We start from the raw sequence: 22,871 nt of genomic DNA, 5'->3' as shown, positions 1-22,871 counted from the left end.
ACTGAATAACTATTACTGACGCTTTAACATGTGAGCAGCATTTTACTGGTCTAGATGGAGTTGGTCCGTGCTATTCTATGTACTGTTTGGTGGTTTAATCTGCAGTATAATGATGCAGTGTATTTTATATGCTCATTATAGGTTTTTAAAATCTTAATCTTCAAAGTTAACTATAACTGTCAGAAATATAGAGAATACATACACCACCCAATGTCAATCTACAATCTGATATCATTAACAAGTGAGAAAAGGTAAAGATAACTCTGAGGTCTGTATGTTTATTTAATTGTTCAGTGGTGAGTGAATGAATATAGGGCATTCGTCCTTGTCTTTTAAGTGGGTTATTTAGACATTTGAACAGTTTTGGGACATAACTCTCTCTAAGAGGTAAATAAATTAAGAATGCTGTGAATTTTTTCTGAGAGTTCACTAATGTTTGTGATGAACTCAGGTGTTTCTGACTTGTAATCGACATCACTGATTGCAGATTGCCACCAGGTGTGTATGTATTTGACTGTACCTGACACTTGTGTTAAACATACCTTAAAAATGTTGGAACCTACTCTGCAGTCATCCTTTTGTCAAACAAATCGCTGTGAGCATTGACTAATTTGGGTGTGCATTTACCCACATAACCTGTTGTCAAAGTTTACCTGCAGCACTTCCACCCAGCTTATTCTGATTGCAATACTTTACTATACCCATAATGCCTGTGGTTATTGTAGTAGTTAGAAGAGCTGCGAGTATCTGACATGGTGTGAGAACTGGCCTGGAATCTTGCAACTGCATTATTTAGGTTTTGACTACAATGTAATCGTATTTATCTACATCATAATGGATATTATTCCCACTGACCGTGTCTTGTCGATTCAAAACGATTGGAAATCTCAGCCAACATAACAATGTATGGATACTGTTTATTAAGCTCCACAAAACAGTATCTCTAGTTTCATGAACAAAATTCACACACAGCATCACATACCAATCATGTGAAATAAAAGACAACAGAGGATTTGTATTTATCCTGCAAAACAGACACCTTATGCAGCCAGGTAACAGTTGATTAAAACAAAAACATGAAAAGCTCTATGCAAAAATACAAAAACATTCTTCTCCTTCAGAGGAAATCTTCACTGTACACGACTTGGTTCCTCTTGTCCCTGTAGGAGCCTTTAGTGCTGTTCTGCACAGCTGTGGAAGAAGAGAGACAGTGGTGAAGGTTAATCCATGCTGTGCAGACACACACACACACACACACACACACACACACACACACACAGTCTGATCAGTGTCTAAACAAACAATAACAGTGATGTGTTTACCCAGTGACGCCCACACAGATTTGCCGGTGGCAGCGTCCAGCATGGGCTGCTTCCTGGCGATGCTGACTTTGATGTGAATGTCTCCCACCGTGCTTCCATTCAGCTGTGAGATTTTTAAAAAAAAAACAAAAAAAAAAACAAAGTCTACTTTGTATGAAGTCTACATGAGCAGGACCCCACAACTGCAAAGTGTCTTCTAGTAAACTAAAAGAATGGCTAGATTTCATTATTAACATTTTAAAGTTGACAATTGACATTTTAAATTAACAGTAAAAATTTACTTGATTATGAAAGTTAATTCTCAACTGTGGGAAAATAGTTTGACAAAACACTTAAAATTAATTATAGTACAATAATGACAATAGTCGTATAGGGGTTCTTTCTTTTTCTTCAGACACAAAATTTAAATTCAGTGTCTTGGGGAACAAAGATCATAACTGTTTGATTACTAATTAACCATCGTAATATAAACATTAGAATACTAATAGAGGCAAAACTATTCATTAAAATGTTATAGAACTTCAGTAAATTATCTCACATGCCGTAAACTTATATTTACTATTTTGATCATAGTCATTTCTTTATTTATGTATATTCGGCAATCTTCTAATATCATACCTAGCTAAAAATCTACTCAAATTAGTTGAATAATTTCTAAAAACTTAAACCTGATATTTAGGCTTCCCTGACGGAAATAAAATTGAATATCTGTACAAATGTACTGTGCTACTTCTGTAAATTTTATGCTGACATACTCAATGCCTTAACACATACTTTTTTTTTTTTTCTAATTATTATTTCATTGTTTTAATGGTCAGCTGGCTGCCTGCTCTGCTCTGAATTACATGTATATTCTGTTTTGAATTTCTTTGATGAATCCTTCTTATTTGTTTGTTGCTTTGTTTTGGATGATGCAATATTATTTATAGAGGAAGAGGACTATATGTATTATTGTCAGTTTTTCTTATATTGATCAGTACCTACCTCAGCTACAGCCTGGTCTGCAGACTCCATCTTCTCAAACGTGATAAACGCACAACTAGAAAGAGAAATAGGAAACGTAGAAGAGAATAGTACGTTGTGTAATCACAATTGTTTTATTGCTGTTTCTTATCAGAACAGCAGACAGAAATGAAGAATATGTACACACAGCTTTGTTTAATGGGTCCATACTTGCGTGGGTTGTCCATGGAGAGGTCGATGATGTTTCCATGTTGAGAGAAGGCAGCGCGCAGGCTGTCCTCGACAAGCCCAGAGCCGTAAACATATACTGTATTCCCCTTTCGCACTCCTCTCCGCTCTGGGTATGAGTCTGACCCTGAGGATAAGCACATGGGAGACAAAAAAAATAATTATTATTTATGCGTCCCAGCAAGTCTTTTGACAACCACCACCACACTACACCCACATTATGACTTGGCTCTGCAATGCATTCTTGTCAGCTGATGGTACTATTTGTAGAGAAATCTGCATCTCTGCCTTGCGTATGATGGACTCCCTGTTGCATAATTGTATAACATAATAACATATAATATATCCTTGTATGACAAGAAAAAATGCTGACTTACGTCTAAATGGTCCATCTCTGTCTCTGTCCCGGTCCCTTTCTCTTTCCCGGTCTCGATCTCTTTCTCTGCTCCGGTCTCTGTCTCTTTCTCGGTCCCGATCTCGTTCTCTTTCTCTTTCCCTGCCTCTGTCTCTGTCTCTATCCCTTTCCCGGTCTCTCTCTCTGTCTCTGTCCCGCTCCCTGTCAAGCTCTCGGTCGCGGTCTCTTTCTCGTTCTCGCTCTCTCTCTCTGTCCATGTCGCGGCTGGATGACATGCTGCCTCCGTCGTCCTCATCCCGGTATCGGTCGCTTGAACTGACGAAGCTGCAGAGGCACAGAGGGAAATAATGTTACATTCACAGATACTCACTGACAGTGTATTAAACTGGTTGTTTCGCTCATTCAATCATGATTATTGGACATTACCTCTCATACAGAGATTTCCTCTGGGCTCTCTTCCCAGACTAGAGGAAGCACAAATATGAGAACATCAGAATAAGCCGTACCTATGGTTTTCTGCCCGAGTACAACACAGAGCATTACAGATTTTTCCTCAACCTGTATACGTCATTTTTGACATCACTGATCAGCTGATGTTTTGATCTGAAGATGTGCTTCATGTGGCATTTCTTTTTAGCAATTGCAATTATCGGCCACAGCAACATGTAAATTCTGTATTGGTGCTTTTTCGATATAATTAATCAATATTCTAAATTTCAAGAAATGATACAATTTGAAAAGGAAACCTTTAAATATGACAGGAGACACCAGTTGCAACAAAGTGGTCATGTTATATCATGTTAAATCTCCACTATACCTCAGGTTGTTCTTCATCTGTAGAGACGCTCCTTTGGAATGGTAAGAAAGCAGGAATTGGGCCTTTCTCAGGGTCCTGTGCCAGATAAAGAGCAACAAATTTAAACAAGTGATGAAGCAGGGAAAAAGAAGTTAAATAACCAACCACACTAACAGTGACCTTGGTGCTGTGGTGCCTTCTCCTCACAGGTTCACTGTCACAATGTAACTGCTTTGTTTCCCTGAGTGTTTTTCAAAAAAATTATGTGTCTGCCAAGCATGTAGATTCCACAATAACATATCAATTGATAGCCATGTGCCCACGTTATTCCACTATCTGATTATATGTCCCTCACCTGCAAACACCAGAAATTATCTTGTTATGGGCCATGTAGTATATTTAATGACAATCCTACCTTGAGTTTAATCTCCAGCATTCGAGAGCGTTTAAAACCTGAGTTCTTGTTCTCTGATTTGATGGCACTGATGGCACCTGACTTGATAAGCATCTTTGCTTGCTCTGTTGCTGTTGCAGTGTCAACAACGGGCTGGTCCGACAATGCTGTGATGAAGAAAAGTGTAACATAAATGTGTGTGCAAGATGTTCTGTATGCCATGTATACCCAGTTTTTAAGCAGATTAAGGTAGTTAATGAGCAATTAACTCAATAAATTCTGTTTTTGATTACTTTAATGTGACTGAATATTTGTACTTAATGGGGTCACCTTGAATGAGTGCAAATATACAAATATGCAGCCAAGTCATATGTATATTTTTGTCCAGCTGTTATTATTTATGGCTTGAACATTTATTATTCATTCATTCATTATTGTGTTTCCTCTTGTCACTATGTTTTTGTTTGCTTTTTTAATTCTTGTGAACAGGATATATTTGAACAAAAGATCAGACTCTCAACAGGTGTCACTGTATACATTATATAAAATAAAGTGATTCAATAAATTAATCAATTAAATCATTGACTCAGGTGCCAGTTTAGACCTAGCTAATATTAATGCACAATGAACTGCCAACTGAGTGTACACACTGGGGACGCTGGGGAAAAATTAAAATGAGAATGCTGATGGCAAGTTAATACAAAAATGTATTTTCGTTTAGACAAATGTTGAAGAAGACAAATTATTCTAAATTCAGTCAAAGGCACTTACTCCGTTTCAAGCCACTCTGGTTTGTCTGGTTGGTTGAACTCTGCTTCTTCAAGGCAAGCAGTGCCTTTTTCTGAAAAGACAGTTAAACAATAACAATTAAAAAAAAAAAAAGAACACAAAAAAACATTAAATACTTATTTCATTGGGCTTCTTCCATCTTATATCACTTACGAAATTCTTCCCTGTCCATTAAAGACATGCAGATTCTACTTTTGTTTCTTCTCAATGTAAGAATCAGCCGTCAGCCTCATCTCGCCAGTCAAGTACAGAATTGATTTAATATTCTTTTATCTGCAGTTAGGTTTTCTAAAGTGCTAGTTTTTTGTTTTCAAATATGATCTATAAATGACTAAATGAATGAATAAATAAAAATAAATTGACTTTGACTTCTGAGTCACACACTCCATGACGGGGGAATAAATTCAACAGATGCCATTAAAACAAACGTTTGAATGTTACACATTCACGTCTTTATTTAAAGTGCCAAGTCTTAAATGTTTTCATGTTTTTCAATACCTTACCTTTTTCTTTAGTTTAGCATATTTCTTTTGCAGGGCCTCCTCTTCCTCCGTCAGTGAACTTGGAAACACCACCATGGTGGCAACCGCTACAATACAGACAACTGCATTAACAGCTGGAATCGAACACAGTTTATTTTAACATGAATAAACATGAATAATTTCGTTTATTTACTTTCAGCTCGTCCACCGCTGCTAGCCCAGACAAGCTAATTAGGTCGCTAGCCAGAAAGCAAACGTTCTGCTTCCATAAGAGTATAAATGTAGCCAATTCAGACCACACAAAAAGTAAACTACCAGCCTGTCAGAATAATAAACCATATACGGTCTGTTAAAACCACTTTATCTAACAGTAGCTTTTACTTAATTAATTCACTTACCAAACTCAAATGGTGCTGTGTGCCGACTTCAACAAAAACACCGACGCGTAAATATGACGTTACAGCTGCTGCTGACGTTTGGCTTTTTTGCATAAATAAAAATTAAACAAAGCAGTATCCATTTGGAGTATAACAATTAATTATATATTTTAGACAGTGTTGTTAAAAAAAAAAAAGTGACACATCTACAGTTTGATTCTTATTTTTCTGTTTTTCTGTTTTCTTGCTAGCAACTTCCGCTTGTCACTTGGCAACTTCCGAGGCGACAACAGTTTCTACAGTTAGTGGCAACTTTTAGCTTCTAGCTGCGAGTGGGGACATGGACAGAATAAGTAAGTTGTGTTTTATTAATATCAAGTCAGATCCTACAATATTTATATGTATATATATTTAACGGAGAGGCGTTTTATCTTGCTACCATGGCTCGCTGGTGTAACTTGTGTGATGATGATGTGGCTAACAGTGTAGCCAGACTTCTGTCAATCAGTGCTCCACTCAGCCTCATTTCTTGAAGATTTAATATTTAACTAATTAACCGGTGGCTTTAATTATATCTATATGTCATTTTTTCTCGAACTCATACAGACTAATAAAGAGTCAAGTTAGCACTAGAGATCGTAGGGCGCATCTTCCTAGCTGCACCCTGCTTGCATGGAGGTGGACTAGCTTTATTGTGTTTTTTAGTCCATTCATACTCTTTGTCTTGTTTTATGCAGATGTGCCCCCTGCGGGCCCCATGGACCTGCCGCTGTCCCTGCTGGAGATGGGATGCTCTGGCAGGTTTGAGCTGATCACACACTCCCTGCCCGGCCAACCTCTACCTCCATCCAGCACGGTCAGTGTGGAGCAGGAGGATGACTGTGTACATTTACGCATTTGCAGTGTAAAACCGTGAAGTCTCACAGAAATATAATCAAATTTGTACTTGAGTAAATGTGCCTGCCAGTTTTGTGTAACCTGGTGGAGCTTTGCTCTGTTGCAAGAAATCATGATTTTATTATTAAAATAACTAATGTCTATCTTTGCTTTTGCAGTTATAAATAAATATGTGTTTGCAAGTTCAGAGCTGATTACAACACTTAATCACAGATGCACATTTTGTCCACCTGCGTTGACAAGATATATTCTTTAAATGCTTCTGTTTCAGTCACAATTAAATAAACTAAAGAATTTATTGCATTTTACTTTTAGTAGTTGATTGACAGTAGTCACTTGGGAAACCAGATGGGAATTACATGCAATTAAGGAACTGAACTGATGTTTTGGTTGCATGGTATGTCTCTTTGAATGCTGGCTCATGAGGTTACTTTCAGTTAGTGAATGTCTGATCTAATCTTCCCTTCCACAGCTCCCCCATGGGCTTCCTCCAACCAGCCTGAACCTGGAGACAGAAGTAGAAAAACAGTTTTTACGGGACCCCGACTGGCTTCCTATACACGACACAGACTTTGCCTTCCAGAAGTTTCTCAAGTACATATGCCTGTTGATTATCTTGTTATTGCTGGTGAAAAAGCCAATAATAGCTAAATAACTTATTTATTGATTTCTATTGAATAATAAAGAGAGTGTAACTTTTAAACTTTTGTGTACCTGCCGTTTTTGAAAACTCTAAAATATTGTCTAATCAGGATAGTCGGTATACAGATCAAAAATTAAAAAGACGTAATGAAAAGACATTGTAATTATCGAACTGAATTATTAACCACATACATCTGAGGAAGATGTAACTGCTGTGTTGTTTTCTTCAACAGAGTGACTAAGAGAGAGTGTAATGTTGGCTCTCTACTGAACTGCACTCAGTCTCCGCTTCACTCAAGTCTCTCTGTGGTCAGAGATCCAACCACAGGGATGCTGCTGGACTTCACAGAGGTATCTCACAAATATGTTGGCCCCCTCTTCCCATTGTACTGTTATTATTTTAATTGTTTTAATTGTTCATCTTGAGTTGAAACGATTAGTCTATAACAGAATATTTATCAGCAACATTTTTGATAATTGATTAATCCTATGACATTTTTGAAGCAAAAATTACGAAAATTTACTTGTTCCAACTTCTCAAATGTGAAAATTTGCTGGTTGCTACTTTTCTTTGTTCTCCATGTTAGTATAGTGAATATCTTTAGGTTTTGGACAATGTAAACGTACGTTTTTGAAAATTGTGATGGGCATTATTGACTACTTTCTAATATTTTATACACCAAACAATTAATCATTTAATTAAGAAAATAATCTGCAGTTAAATCTAGCCATAATGTTATCCTGTTTTAAAACCTATTACAGCAATTAAATTGTCTTTTTATTTTGTCTTTCTGTATTAGTTCAACAGAAAGAGCCCATTGTGTTACTTTCAGTAGAGGTTAATTCAGCTTCTGTGGCTCTGTTCTGTCTGTAACTCACCTTTAGGTTCTACTTGAGAACACCGGCCTCTCGGCAAAGAACTCACTGTCATTACAACGCCAACCCGGGCCTCCTTCAGAGAGCCTTCGAGGAAGCAACACCAACTACCCCTTCCTCCCTGGTGAGATGGATTCCTTTAGTAGAGATTTACATATATATATATACATATATATTTATATATTTATGAGGAGTTTTCATCTTGGCCTTATCATCTTACAATATATTTGTTATGACAATGATCTTCACAGGAGGAATGGAGGAGCTTACACTGGAACAAATCAAGAAGAAATCTGACCTGGAGGAGGACATCGACTTTGTGAATGGTGATTTTTAAATTTTGATTTGCATTGTCATAAAATGATATTGAAAACGTTTGTTGTTATTTCAGCTCTTCATGGCAGTATTTCTTACTTTTCTTTCACAGATTTGCTCAGAGTCCCACCTGGTCTCAAAGCTGGGATGGACTTCACTGACAAAGGTTAGATATCAAGTTTTCCTGTGCAAAAAAACAAAACAAAAACAAAACCCTGCAAGGGTTAAAAGAGAAATACTTAATAATTTCCTTTTTTTTTTTTTTTTTAATTTGTAACTTCAAGATGCCAAAATGTCAAACCCAGAGGTCAACCTAATGTCCCTCCTGTCCGCATTTGATGACATTAACTTACAACCTGAGCCAGAGGAGAAGGAGGAAGTCAAAGGAGGTCAGGAAGCTCCCAAATTACCCAGAACAAACAGCCTTGAAGACCTGGGCATCAAGGTATTTCAATTATTTTTTAAAAATCTGTTAGTACATTTCTTCACCTTAAAATCATGATCAACATTTAAATCTCCTACTGTGAATGGTCTACTTTCTTTTTTCTCTTTTTTTAGATTTGAAATATAATGTGAACTGTTTTATCACTGTAGAAATGTAGTAAATGTAGTAAAGTGCTCGGTTTTGAACTTAAATGTATCAGCTTTCGCATGAGACATTTAACTGGTGGTTGAATTTAAAAGAAAGAAAGAAAGAAAAGGATTTGTGAATTTTAAAAGATTTAGCAGTTGAAAGCATTTTGTGTGAAAGGATTGAAAAATGATCCGCTGTCAGGCCCATCTTAGTTGTGCTGTGTGATGAAATTGATCGCAACGGTAACATTAGGTCATTGATGCTAATCATCGTGCTAATACAGGGTTCTGCCTAGAAACTGTGTGTGTTGATTATAAATATAAAGGTGTTCACAGTGTCCAGATTTACTAATTTATAATCCAGTGCTCCACTATTTATTTGGAATTCTTTGTTTTATCAGTATGTGTAGAATAAATGTGTGTTGTCGGGTATTTGAATGACAGGAATCACTGACAGATGTGTAACAAAGAAATATGTCAGTTATAATGGGTTAGGTCTCATGTGTCTGTTTTCAACAATCAATATCAATGATATTTTGTATTTTTCCTAAATTCCAAGTATGTTGTTGTCTTTTGCCAAGCACTGAGAGCTGGTTTTCTTCCTCTGTCTTCAGGATGCTGTGTCATCCTCCACTCCAACAGAGAAAGGAACAGATGAGAAATCAAAGCCAAAAGAGAACCCAGAGGATAAAAAGAAATGGGCCATCCCTGTTAACATAACTTCACCTTGTGATGATTTCTATAAACGCATCCCCAACCCAGCTTTCAAGGTGGGTGTTCTAGTAATCATCCAGTTAAAAATATGACATGATGTCTGTTCGTGCCTCTGTTTGTATACTGTGCATCACCAAACATCACACTTCCCTCCCACCTCCTCGTTTATTTGTTGTCTCTCTGTGCTTCTGTGTATGTGTGATGAATCATTACATGAAAATCGTTTAGCTTGGTGGCTGAGCAGCCAGTGATCTGTTTCTCTGCCTCCCTCTGCTCCAGTGGCCGTTTGAGCTGGATGTTTTCCAGAAACAGGCTGTGCTGAGGCTGGAGGCTCACGACTCTGTGTTTGTAGCTGCGCACACATCAGCTGGCAAAACAGTGGTGGCCGAGTATGCCATCGCGCTCTCACAGAAACACATGACAAGGTGTGTATTTGTTGGTACAAATTAATTTTTTATACACTCACCTATGCACTGAGCTCATAAACATTGCAGGAGGACTCTGAAGGTTTTACTGAGAAGCAGTGTGAAAGTGTGAAAACAAAACTGGATAAAATATAACAATTCAATGAGAACTTGATGAGATAAGGTAAACAAGAGTCAGACCAAAGGTAATGTAAAAATGAAAACTGGATTAACAAACTGTCAAATAACTAACGGTCAAATAAGTTACATTATCCCACAAGTCCCCATAGAATGTACAACGCAGTAATTAGTGTACTACATACACATATGCATGTTTAGTATGTTTAGTGTTTTATTTTTACGTGTAATAAAACATGAAATGGTTAGCCCAACAGTAAATTAACAGTTAATTTGAATTTTGTTAGCAACATATTAGCCTCAGACAGCTAGCATAATGGCTTACTGATTAGCAGTAAAGATTTAAAAAAAAAAAAAAAAAGAAAGGAAAAAACACTAACCAACATCACAAAACAGTACAGGTAATACTTCAACACAAACATTTGGAGAGATAAAATTTTTTGCTTGGTCACATTTCAGATATGGACCAAAAAAAAAAAAAGGCTAAAGACTAAAGGAGAGTAAACTGTACTTCCATTCATGGGCAATAAAGCTTCATATGTTCATATGTTCAATCATATGTTGCTTTCATATTTACTGGAAGTGGAGGTGTAACAAAGCAACTGTTTGCCACCATGTTTGCTATGTCAACTTAAAGTAGCAATCTCAAATATCTCAGTTTTTCGTTGTCTTGGGCGACACCTATGGCGATGCGAGGTAACTGCCGGTTTGTTTTTGAAGCACACGTCACTATGTTAGTGACTCAGTCATGTTCCTTGTGATCTTGTATGTGATCATTGGCAGACAACTGTAAAATGCCAGGACTTCTGAGCAAACTTACTGTTGTGTTCACAGTTCACAGCTTGTTTCAGAGCAGCGTGTAATCGTTTAACATGACCCAAAACCTTGAAAATTGACTAATTAGAAATGTTTTAACTTGATAGTCACAAATGTATTTTATATAAGTTAGTAATGTTGTAGTTTTTCATATCATATTCTGAATCTCCTCATTGTGTCCTCTGATAGGACCATCTACACATCCCCTATTAAAGCTCTGTCCAATCAGAAGTTCAGAGACTTTAAGAACACCTTCGGTGACGTTGGACTCCTGACGGGCGACGTCCAGCTCAGTCCTGAATCTTCATGTCTCATCATGACCACTGAGATCCTCAGGTACAGATATGGAACAAATATTAGAGTCGTGTTTTTAACAAAGATGGATGAGCTTCTAGAGTCTTTCCTCCTTCTCTCCTCTCTCAGGTCCATGCTGTACAACGGATCAGAGGTCATCAGAGACTTGGAGTGGGTGATCTTTGACGAGGTTCACTACATCAATGATGCCGAGGTCAGGGACAAGTCCCCCACTGTTTTTCCTCAGTGATCTGATTTACTGTTGAAGTCAAGAATAACAGTTTTCCTCTCCTCTTTTGCCCTCCCTTTGTTTTCCTCAGAGAGGAGTTGTGTGGGAGGAGGTTTTGATTATGCTTCCCGATCACGTCAGTATCATTCTACTTAGCGCCACAGTGCCAAATGCCCTGGAGTTTAGCGAATGGATCGGGTAGGTGCAAAACACTGACATCTGCTGAAACACTGAGTGTTTAAAAACCATTTGTGAGGCACAACAACAATTGCATTTTTTTTTAAATATTATTATTAATTGTATTTTTGTATTCTTTGAACATTTCCCATTCTTCCCTCTCAAACTTTCGTCTCCAGTCGTATTAAGAAGAGGCATATTTACGTGATCAGCACAATGAAGAGACCTGTGCCTTTGGAGCATAATCTGTACACAGGAAACAGCACCAAGACTCAGAAAGAGATGTTCCTGCTGGTGGATGCTGCAGGCAACTTCCTGACTAAAGGGTACAGCTTTTTCCTCATCCGCAGCCTTGTGGTACTTCAGTAGCTGGTTATTATTTTAAGTCAAAGAGAAAAACATTGAAGCTGTTTGTCATAAAGGGAGTGTGTGTTGTCTGTTCAGGTACTATGCAGCTGTTGATGCCAAGAAGGAGCGAACCAGCAAACATGCACAATCATTCGGCACAAAAAGCACTTCTCACAACACTTCAGCTAGTCAGGTAACTCCCGTCCTTTCTTTTCTATTCCCCTCGCCGCTGGTTGATTTTCTCTTAACAACATCCTTTGCGTGTCTTCTTCTTCTCATCCCCAGGACCGAGCGGTGTGGCTCAGCCTCCTGCACTTCCTGTCCCAGCGGCATCAGACCCCGGTGGTTGCGTTCACCTTCTCTCGGACACGCTGCGACGAGAACGCCCGCTCGCTGGAGTCCATGGACCTGACCTCGTCCATAGAGAAGGCAGAGATCCACTCCTTCTTCCAGAAGAGCCTGAGTCGCCTCCGGGGAGGAGACCGACAGCTGCCTCAGGTAAAGAACGCTCGGCCTAGCCCTTAAAATTTAAAAAAAAAAGGCGGCGTCCTCAAGTGATGATGAATTTATTTTTCACTATCCTGTCAAGCTCCTACTTTGAGATTAGGGCGGTCAGATGTACAAATATGTAGTTTAGCCTTAATTCAGCCTTAACAAAAAATAAATCAACCACAATATGTGACATTAAAATTTCAGAATCTTGTGTTTAGATCCTGCAGATGAGGGACCTGTTGAAGCGGGGAATAGCAGTCCATCACAGCGGGATCCTGCCGATACTGAAGGAGGTCATTGAGATGCTCTTCTCGCGAGGGCTCGTAAAGGTAACGAGAAGCAGTGTGCTAAAAGTTTTATTGCAAATCTGTCGATCTGCCGCTTCAAGCTTCGATCTGTTCGCACATGTTGGCCCAGAGGTGGTTTAAAACTGTTCTTCTGCATCTTCGCTTCATCTCCCAGGTGCTGTTTGCCACCGAGACTTTTGCAATGGGAGTGAATATGCCCGCCAGGACTGTGGTGTTCGACAGCATCAGAAAGCACGACGGCACCGGCTTCAGAAATCTGCTGCCAGGTTTGTGGTGCTCCCTGTTCCTGTCTGCGTCTTTCCTGCCTTTCATCTGAGCCGACATTTATCATGCTCTTTCATCTCTGAGGATGAATCGGAGCTGAGGGAAACAACAGTATTCTGATATCTCTTTTATGTTCCTGAACTGTACTTTCAGGTGAATATATTCAGATGGCGGGCAGAGCGGGGAGGAGAGGGCTGGACGCCACAGGCACCGTCATTATTCTGTGTAAAGCGGGCGTTCATGAGATGGCAGATCTGCATGTCATGATGTTGGTGAGGTCCCTTTCGGTCCCCAGAAAGACTGTAAACACATGAGTTTATAAACCGGTCGGTTTGGCATCAAATCTCCTGGTCATCATTTCTAGATATAAATATCCCAAAGCAGCGCTCTGCCTCCCGTTTATTTCAAGGACAGTGTTGCATGCTGGGTTATTTAACATTTAATTACACAGTTGAGTGGGCTATTTTAACTCGTTCTCCCTCTGCGGCAGTTTGGAGAGGAGCATCTCGATTTCGATGTGCTCCTCAACAGAAATAAACCTCATTTGCCTCCGATGGGAGTTTTATCCTCTCTGTAAAATGTACAAAGAGCAGCGTCCTCTCTTCTTCAGCTAATGTAAAGTTAGTTTATCTGTTTGCAATGATATTTTTAGCAGTTCTTTACATACATAAGCTTTTCCAAAGACTGGGTGTACATTGGCAGACGAATATGAAATTGATTTTCTTTTATTTATTTTTTTAGCTTTGAAGACCAGCAGGAAAAATAAATGAAAAGTATTGCCTGTGTATCCAAAGCTTGTTATAGCTTTGCCATAGACAGGGGAGGGAAGTCAGAAAGACTAATGTGTCATTGGTTTTGGTCTTTAAATTGGAGTGTTATACATTGGATTGTTATTGTGTTATACCGGTAAACTGAGAAATTAAAGAAAGGCAGAGGAAAGAAAACAGAAAGGAGTAAGAAAACACCTATAATGGAAACATATTGGTAAATCGTTGGCATCATGTTCTTTGTGTGGCGCAGGGTAAGCCTACCATCCTCCAGTCCCAGTTCAGACTGACCTACACTATGATCCTCAACCTGCTGCGAGTCGAAGCCCTCCGTGTGACTGACATGATGAGAAGGAGCTTCTCTGAAAGCCACAGAGACACTCAGGTAACATACACCAAACACTGAACTGTAACGCTGCAGTTAAAAAGGACTAAAACTAGAAAATAAGGAATAAAAAAAGCAAGATTTTTTTTTTTTTGCCACAGCTACAGCCTCTCTTCCTGTGCCTTCTCCTCTTCGCTCATCTCTGTCACACCTCTTCCGACTCATGACAACTGACAAATGTGTTATAAAAGCTTCCTGTTTCCTTTCCTCTTCTTCCTCCTCCTCTTCCTCCCGCTCCAGGCTCAGGAGAAGAGGATCGGCCAGCTGAAGCAGACGCTGTCCTGTCTGCCTCCTCTGGACACGGAGGGCCAGCTGTCCGACCTGATGCCTTACTACCACACAGTGACGGAGCTACGAACCACCACCGAATCCCTCCAGGTACACAAGCACACACAGTTGGGTGCAAACTCTAAACAGCTTTTAATCGGCTGCTTGTTTATCTACTACATTCCCTCTGCTTCCAGCGTGCTATTCTGGAGTCTGTGAACGGGCTGAAAGCTCTGTCTGTGGGTCGGGTTGTGGTGGTTAACAACAAACAGCATCTCAACGCCCTGGGAGTCATCCTACAGGTAAGTGTGAGTGTTTTTCTTAAACAGAAGCAGCAGATGGAGACATCCAAAATCCTGCCAAGTGAAAATATGTCACCTGTAGTGCCAAACCTAAACCTGGGATACAGAGTTTATTTATCTGTACAGGAACATTTCAAATGAATTTACTGTCTTCAGCTAAACAAACAGAGACACTGTAGTTAATTCAGACATTTTAGCCGTTAGTGGTTTTAATTTAACCTTTATTTAATTATGTAACTCCCTTTCAGCAGCCAGTGCCATCATGCACTGGGCAGTGAAAACTTACACGTTGAGAAAACTCACACAGAATAAAGAAAGGCCAGGTTTGGGTAAAACCAAGGACAACAGCTCTAAAAATTCATTGTTGTATTCCCTCGACTCCACATCTTGTCTTTTTGACTCATCCGTCCCATCTTGTCTCCGTGCCAGGTGTCCAGTGACTCTGTGAATCGCACCTTCACCGCTCTGATCATCTGTGAGAAAGGAAACGAGGAAGGAGACGGAAAAGGAAACAACACTGCCTTCCCCCACCTCTACAACACAGCTCTCTTCATACCCGAAGGTGGGTTGACAGACTGCACATTTCTGCACTTCTACACACACACACACACACACACACACACACACACACACACACCCACAGACACACACACACACACACACACACCCACACTCACACACACGCATTCTGGTTTCCTCTCATTAACACAGAATTTCATTTCTATCCACAGCCTTCCCCACACATTCTCTAAAACCGCCCACACATATTTTTTTGATGCTTTCACAGAGCAATTTGCAGTTTGAGCAACAGCAGAATTTGATTAAAAAATATTTTTTTCTTGTTTTTTTTTTTTTTTTTTTTTCAGGCCCTTGCAGCCACACAGTACAGAAGCTGAAGTTTCAGGACATTTCTGCCATCACAATGAAAACCCTCAAAGTGATTCCTGACAGGATCATCGACAACTACAACAAGAGGCAACAACCACGATTCAGGTGTGTGTGAATGAGCGTTGTACGAGTTCTCAGGGGAACTCGTGACGCCATAATTACCTCCTTAAAACCAGAATGCTACTCCACTGTATATGATAGAAGCATTATGGACAGTGGAGTTTTTAACTGTGGAGTTTCTGACCACTTGCAATGTTTAGCTTGTGCATGAGGACGTGCGTGCACGTGTACAGCCTTGATCCACATCCTACCCTTGCTGTTCTGCTCACCGACAGTTGGTGGCAGTAAAATGGCAAGAAAGATATGGTATGCATAAACAAAGGCAGGGAAGAAGAAGAACTGTGAGCTTGTAACCAGCGATGTAAACAATGCTGGGCTTGAAGTGGAGGAAGTACAGGAAATGCATTCAACATGTAAACACGCAAACAAAACGTCACAGGGCACCTTTAAGTCTTTAATTCAACAAGCCGGTTCTTACACACTCACACATCACGAAATAAATTCTTACAATAAACCAAAAAAAGGTGCAAGTGCAACTAATTATAGAAAACACATTTTTACAACTTGAACATTTACTTGCTTTTTCACATGATATTGTGTGGTGTTATTTTTACAGCTACTTGGACCAAGTGGCTGATAAACTGTAGGCCTGCTCTGATATACAGTATAAAGTATTTATTTAAATTTGCGTGACGCCCACTTGCACATTGCCTTCTCTACATGCATGCACAGCTCACATCTAATCAAATTGGCTAGACATGTCTCATCTGCTTGTCATTAGTGTACCAGTTAGTCTCGTTAGTCTGCTCATTAGTAGTTATCTTGCCTTTTAATTGATTTGGTTGTCACTACTTTATTTGCTCGGTTTCCACTGGTTTGTATCATGTGTACTGCACCAGTGTGTTCTAAGATGCTGGTTACTTACATTTTCTTTGGGATTAATAAAGTATTTATCCATGTATATAAATCTATGAATAGTATCGTCTATGTAGACAAACACACAGCTATAGTAATTCACCTGTGAGATTGTCTTAGGGTGTTTCACACACTAGAACTCTGTTAGGACCATGTTCTGGACATAATTAAGTTTTACAACAAAGTGTATCCAGGTCTGCGTTCATGCTTTTATTGCCACAGTTTCTTGTCCATTATGTAGATCACAACACTCACAATAACTCAAAACTGTCACAGTTAAAAAGGAGGTCATCTTCCCTGCTCGCCTTCTCACTGCCTTCATCGCTCCATCTTGCCCTTTTAGGCACGACCCTCCCGGCCAGGCCATCTCCACGGCGACCCAGGAGCTCCTGCGATTGGCCGAGGCCAACCCCACCGGCATAGCGACCCTCGACCCCGTGAACGACCTCCAGCTGAAGAGCGTGGATGTGGTGGAGGGCGCCATGAGGCTCCGTGTGCTGCAGGAGAGCCTCAAAGACTTCAACTGCATCCACACGCCCACTTTCGCAGAGCAGGTGTGTGTTGGTGTGTGTGTTGATGTGTTTAATCACTGAGGCAGTCCTTGAAGAAAACGCTCTTTTCATTTCCCAGAGGAGTTATTTATATTTTTGAGACGCACTGTGCAGATGAATAATAAGGGAAGTGTTCCATTTCACTGTTTGTTAATAAAGACTCCAATTCCTTTGTGCAGCGATCGCATATTTATGCAGCTAATTAACATCATACCCTTACATAAGACACTTGCGTTACAATTGGCCCCCTTGTGATGCCTCCCCTCATTTCTCCCTTTTCATTCCAGCCTCGGTTTCCTTTCATCCATCCATCATTTCTCCTCTAGTTTCACAATAATAACATCAAACTCCGCCACAAGATTTCTGCTTTTGTGTTGTGCATCCTGTCTTCCTGGCAGCCTCCATTAGGAGATAAGATGCAAGAATCGGAGCCGCCCGTTTCTATAATTACCCATATAGGCCCATAGCTGCCGCTCATCACTGTCTCACAGGCACAGCGTGTCACTTGAGCCATCTCACACACACACACACACACACACGCACACTCACACACACACACTCATGCAAGCTCTCTCATTACTTTGCAAGATAAGCTTTTACTTGCAGTATCACTGTCTCCTCTCATCGCTGCAGATTCACACTTCCTTGTGTGAAGCACTGTGGGTATTGGAAAGCGGTGGTTAATGCAGTACGCTCTACAGTTCAAGCTGTTAGTATACAGTAATTGGCCTCAGTGGGTTTATGTAATGTATTCACTCAGAGACTCCTCTGTGCTGTCAATGAGAGTACAATAGGAAGCATTTTCCTCCCCGTCACTATGCAGCATCGCTCTGAAATCAGGTCAAGCACCGCAGTGCTGCTGTTGTATACTCAAGTTAAGTGATCACTGTGTGTGTGTGTGTGTCTGTGTGTGTGCGTGTGTGTGTCTGTGTGTGTGTTTTCAGTTTGCTCGGGTTAAGGAGAGGATGAGTGTGCAGGAGGAGCTGGACAGGCTCCTGTTCCTGGTGTCGGACCAGTCTCTGTCTCTGCTGCCTGAATACCACCAGAGGATCAAGGTTTGGATCAGATGTTTGACTCGCTGTCCTGACCTGTTTCTGTCAGGGTGCCTTTATTTTTCAAAATAAGGTCACTTCTAGAGCCGGATAAATCTTTCAATCGATCAGCAGAGCTAGAACTAGTGAATATTTGGCATTTTTCATGAATAACTTAAATTCAAAAATTCAAAATTGTTGATCACCTATTTAACTAATTATCCACTTAATCAGTTTCTGGAAATTTGATATGGATGTTTAAATATTTCTTTAATTTATTTGTAAACAAGACAAAGAGTTTCCAGCTATGCTTGTAGCTAGGCACAGAGGTGGTTTGAGCTAAATGCTAATGTCAATGTTAACATGCTTATGTTTAGCAGGTATCATGTTTACCATGGTGACATCATAGTGTAGGATGCTAACATTTGCTTATAGCACAAAATAGGAGACATTACACTTCACGATGATGGGACTCATCAGTTTTCCACGTATTTGATTATAAACCATCGTATTGGACAAATAGAAAGTTTGACCTGATGATGGTGCTGGTGGATGATGGTAAAATGATTACAATTCATCCTGTGGGGCACAGGAATGTCTGAATACAATTTCATGGTAGTATATCAACAGCCAAGATGTTTCACCAAAAACCATCAATGTCAACCTGCTGGAAGCACTAGAGGAAAAGTCGGAGGATCACCAAAGTCGGCAGGGTTCATCCTCTGGGAATTATGAATGACTGTGCAAAATTTCATGGCAAATTAACCAGTAGTAGATATTTTAGTTGGTGAACTGACCAATATACCAACATTGCCATCACTAGAGCCCATTAGCATGGCTACAAACTAATTAACAGTTGCTGGGCTTTAGAAGAATTTGAGGCCATAAAAATACTGAGAAAACCGTGTCCTAGATCATCAGTATTACGAACCTGTAATACTGACTCCAAAGGTAAAAGTTATTGTAACTTGACCATATTTTGTGACAGAAATGTTAGTTTTTTTGTCCGCGTGAGTGAAGAAGAGCAAGTAGATGAGGAAGAAGGAATATGATATTATTGATGAAAGCTTTTTTCCCTTTAACATACCATTTCAAAGAGGAATGAAGTAGCGTTTCAATTTCCTTTAACCAAATGAAGGTTCAGCCACGTGCTGATCCCAGCTCCACTGGTCCTGAACAAAGACTTTTAAAGAACTTTATTCCCCCCCGCTTGTTTTCCTCCAGGTTCTTCAGTCCCTCCAGTACGTCGACAGCAGCGGGGCGGTGCAGCTGAAAGGACGCGTAGCCTGTCAGATCAGCAGCCACGAGCTGCTGCTGACCGAGCTGCTGTTCGAGAACGTCCTGAGCCCGCTGGCGCCCGAAGAGAGCGCCGCCCTGCTGTCCTGTTTGATCTTCACGCAGAACACACAGGTGGAGCCGCACATTACCAACACACTGCAGGAGGTGAGGACAAACTCAAGTTTTCTTGCTTGTATTGTATGAAAAAAAAAAAAAAAAAAAAGATTATAGTGACAGCGAACATGATGTGTGAGTACTAACTGTACAGACTTCGCCTCCTCCATCAGTGACTCACACACACACACACACACACACACACACACACACACACTCTCACATTGTATTACATTGTACAGATTTGATGTATACATCCCCGCCCTGCAGAAAGGACAACAAGGGCACTTCACCTAACTCATCCCAGTCACTTGCTCACTTATTAATTCACTCGTGTGGTCTGTCTCTGACGAATACGCCTTCGCTGTGTCAGTGTGTGTTTGAACCGGCCCTGATACACGAAAGTGCTTTATGAGGGCTTAAATTAGTGATGACCCAGGTTGTGTCCTAAGACCTGCCGTTCTAGAAGAGCAGACACATCCTGGCACGATTTGTGAAACAGATTTTCTGAGCGTAAATGACAAGGTCATCTTGTTAACACTAAGAGGCCAGAGTGACGCATTTGAGGGCGGCTTGTAAAAGTAAAATCTCTGTCTTTCAGGCGTAACTTACTCTTTCCCACCTGTTCCCCCTTCTCCCTCTCTCTCTCTCTCTATATCTCTCTCTCTTTTTTTGTCTTTCAGGGCATCGATCGGGTGCTGACAGTGGCCCAGCGAATCGGAGAGCTGCAGAGGGATTGTGGGATACCACAGACGGCTGAGGAGTTTGTAGGCCAGTTTAAGTTTGGTCTCACAGAGGTGGTGTACTGCTGGGCCAGAGGCATGGTGAGGTTTAACCCTTTGTTGTATTTGATTTTGACCCCCATTTACACCTGGTGTGATCATGCAAACTGTGTGTGGATATTTTATCGGAATATTTTATATTTTATTAACCCCTTCCTCGGCAAGATGAACATGGGGAGCCACGCTTCTCTTGAGCTTGGACACACCATGTCTGTTCGGGTCCAGCTCTGCTCATAGATTCAGATCCTGTAACGATGCAGGCAGAATCCACATAACAGAAAAGCTTATTAATAAAGTACCAGATTTAAATGCAAAAGATATTTTTTTTAATATTAAGACTGAAACTAATGATTGATTGTCTAATTGTTTGGTTGATAAAATATCAGAAAAACATTTCCCATAATTTCCCAAAGCTCATGTTGACATATTTAAATGGGTTTATTAAACCAACAGTTCAAACCCCAAAGATATTCAGTTTACTATCACAGAGGGAAACCAGCAAATATTCACATTTAAGAGGCTGGAAACTTCATTTTTGACTTTTTTTTTACCTGGAAAAATTTTTTAAATGATTAAATGATTCAAGTATTTTTTTTCATATTCTTATCTTAAACCTAAGTTCACCAAACTCTGAACTGGACAAACATGTGACATGACACTGATGGCACTGTTTATCAGGATGTGCATGCTCGGGAGATTTCATCATTACCATTTTTACGACAGTAATAAAACCGCCACATTCAGCTTCCTGTTCTGTTTCTGTGCTGGTTTCATTCACTTAAATTTGACTGAAAGAGTAAAACCCTGCAGAGCTTCAAATCGTGCTCTCGCAGATGAGCAGACAAAAAGAATAAGTTAAACACAGTCAGTAGCTGTGTTAGACGACCTGGAAAAATTAGACAATGTTAATAATATATCTTTCAGTGACGTGTTTTCAGAGCAGCACTGTGCTGTGACAGACATAAAGAGTGTCCTGACATGAAGCTAGAGGCTGAAAAGCATCTTTCTGAAGTGGTTCGTGACTAGTATGAGAGACGGTCACATTAGACTAGAGAATATTACAGCCCTCAGTCGGCGATGTCACACTCAGGTGTTACAGTTTAACAGAGGATGATACCGGACGGCGACCTGCAGAAAGACTGTTGAGCTGAGAGCTGATGGAGTGAGAGAATTTTCCCAACAGTCACTGAAATGTGCAAATAGAAACCATAAACTCTCATAATTTGGTAAGCACAGCAGCGCTGATGACAATATGATGAACAGCACATTCATTTAACATTAAGTCCGTGTTAAGTATAAAATCATTTTGGCTGACTTTGGTGTAATACGTCATTCAGATTGAGGCATTACAATTCTCGAATCAAACAAGTGTTTGGACCGACCCTCTTGTACCTCAGAGAAAATTCAGAGTAAAACAAAATTGCTGAGTGCCATAAATTCTCTTAAATTACTTGTTCATGCCACTTAAGAACAAATTGAACAACTGGTTCTGGCATGAGACCGGTTGTTTTGTGTAGCAGGAGCACATTTTGTCTTTTTTTCTACATCCTGTTAATCATCCCAAGATCTCTCCAACAGAATTCATATTTCCTCCTGGTTGTGTGCTACTTGAACATCTCCTCCCCACTTGTGTTGCATCGCGCACACACCATCTCACCGTGTCACTTTCTTCCCTTCCTCTGCTCCTGCTGTCCCATCGCCAGCCGTTCGCAGAGATCGCCCTGCTCACAGACGTCCAGGAGGGCACGGTGGTCCGCTGCATCCAGCGCCTGGACGAGGTGCTGAAGGAGGTGCGACAGGCCGCCCGCATTGTGGGCGACTCCGTCCTGGGGAGCAAGATGGAGAGGGCCTCCCTGGCCATCCGCAGGGACATCGTCTTCACCGCCTCTCTCTACACCCACTGAGATGGGATGAAGACAGGCAAGGGAGGGTGAGGATGAGGACGAGTGTGAGAGCATGCCGAGGTGCCTGCAGCCGAGCGTTTCCTTTGTGTGAAAGGTGCGAGAAAGATAGAGGTGTATGGGGGAGGTAAAGAGATGGTGCGAGTTAACATGTTCCTGCTTACAAGTGCTGTATGTGCCTACAAAACATGTTGATGTTTACATGACAGTTCCTGACCATGAAGAAGGGAATGATTTTAACCAAAAGACCAAAGTACAGACAGGGAATGAACATGAAATCTGGATTGTAATTTATTGTACAGTAATAAAAATCTGTATCCAAAAAGAAATGTGATATGATGTCTTTTATTTCCTGAGAAATTTGTACAAACTATAAGACATAAAGGGAAACGTTTGGTTGCATGCCTCATCATCACTGCTCTCTTCTCCTGGCTTTG

The 22,871-nt window shown here is 40.4% G+C and overlaps 2 protein-coding genes across 2 annotated transcripts; one reads left to right on the top strand and one right to left on the bottom strand.

Annotated features, from left to right (window-relative positions):
- Positions 1 to 990: 990 nt before the first annotated feature.
- On the bottom strand, positions 991 to 5,785 carry nelfe (negative elongation factor complex member E). Its single transcript, XM_022747486.1, has 11 exons — positions 5,728 to 5,785; positions 5,351 to 5,436; positions 4,830 to 4,899; positions 4,080 to 4,225; positions 3,686 to 3,760; positions 3,295 to 3,332; positions 2,891 to 3,192; positions 2,496 to 2,640; positions 2,307 to 2,361; positions 1,323 to 1,425; positions 991 to 1,191 (listed from the first exon to the last, which is right to left on the bottom strand). Exons 2-11 carry the CDS (start codon positions 5,423 to 5,425, stop codon positions 1,118 to 1,120), a joined length of 1,083 nt encoding a protein of 360 aa, XP_022603207.1. The 5' UTR covers positions 5,426 to 5,436; positions 5,728 to 5,785; the 3' UTR covers positions 991 to 1,117.
- Positions 5,786 to 5,983: 198 nt separating this feature from the next.
- Positions 5,984 to 22,726, top strand: skiv2l (Ski2 like RNA helicase). Its single transcript, XM_022747199.1, has 29 exons — positions 5,984 to 6,059; positions 6,444 to 6,562; positions 7,076 to 7,197; positions 7,479 to 7,596; positions 8,131 to 8,245; positions 8,373 to 8,447; positions 8,549 to 8,602; positions 8,721 to 8,881; positions 9,624 to 9,779; positions 10,003 to 10,148; positions 11,271 to 11,417; positions 11,505 to 11,589; positions 11,696 to 11,802; positions 11,961 to 12,107; positions 12,226 to 12,322; positions 12,415 to 12,627; positions 12,840 to 12,950; positions 13,084 to 13,195; positions 13,347 to 13,465; positions 14,214 to 14,345; positions 14,586 to 14,723; positions 14,810 to 14,914; positions 15,344 to 15,476; positions 15,781 to 15,907; positions 17,121 to 17,331; positions 18,273 to 18,383; positions 19,584 to 19,802; positions 20,435 to 20,575; positions 22,237 to 22,726. The coding sequence occupies exons 1-29, from the start codon at positions 6,047 to 6,049 to the stop codon at positions 22,435 to 22,437; spliced, it is 3,735 nt and encodes a 1,244-aa protein (XP_022602920.1). The 5' UTR covers positions 5,984 to 6,046; the 3' UTR covers positions 22,438 to 22,726.
- Positions 22,727 to 22,871: the final 145 nt, after the last annotated feature.

Source organism: Seriola dumerili, unplaced genomic scaffold (assembly GCF_002260705.1).
Source record: "Seriola dumerili isolate Sdu_G_001 unplaced genomic scaffold, Sdu_1.0 BDQW01000110.1, whole genome shotgun sequence".
NCBI lineage: Eukaryota > Metazoa > Chordata > Actinopteri > Carangiformes > Carangidae > Seriola > Seriola dumerili.
This window is presented reverse-complemented; position numbering and strand designations above follow the sequence as displayed.

What these genes read in the sequence shown, in the direction of transcription:
- nelfe (XM_022747486.1), bottom strand. Translation starts at nt 5,425, where the DNA reads ATGGTGGTGTTTCCAAGTTCACTGACGGAGGAAGAGGAGGCCCTGCAA. An exon ending in AGGAAATCTCTGTATGAGAG is followed by an intron (nt 3,193 to 3,294) that starts GTAATGTCCAAT and finishes GTGCCTCTGCAG; the next exon opens with CTTCGTCAGTTCAAGCGACC. An exon ending in ATCTGTGTGGGCGTCACTGG is followed by an intron (nt 1,192 to 1,322) that starts GTAAACACATCA and finishes CTTCTTCCACAG; the next exon opens with CTGTGCAGAACAGCACTAAA.
- skiv2l (XM_022747199.1), top strand. An exon ending in TTGAAGACCTGGGCATCAAG is followed by an intron (nt 8,882 to 9,623) that starts GTATTTCAATTA and finishes CTCTGTCTTCAG; the next exon opens with GATGCTGTGTCATCCTCCAC. An exon ending in ATGACCACTGAGATCCTCAG is followed by an intron (nt 11,418 to 11,504) that starts GTACAGATATGG and finishes CTCCTCTCTCAG; the next exon opens with GTCCATGCTGTACAACGGAT.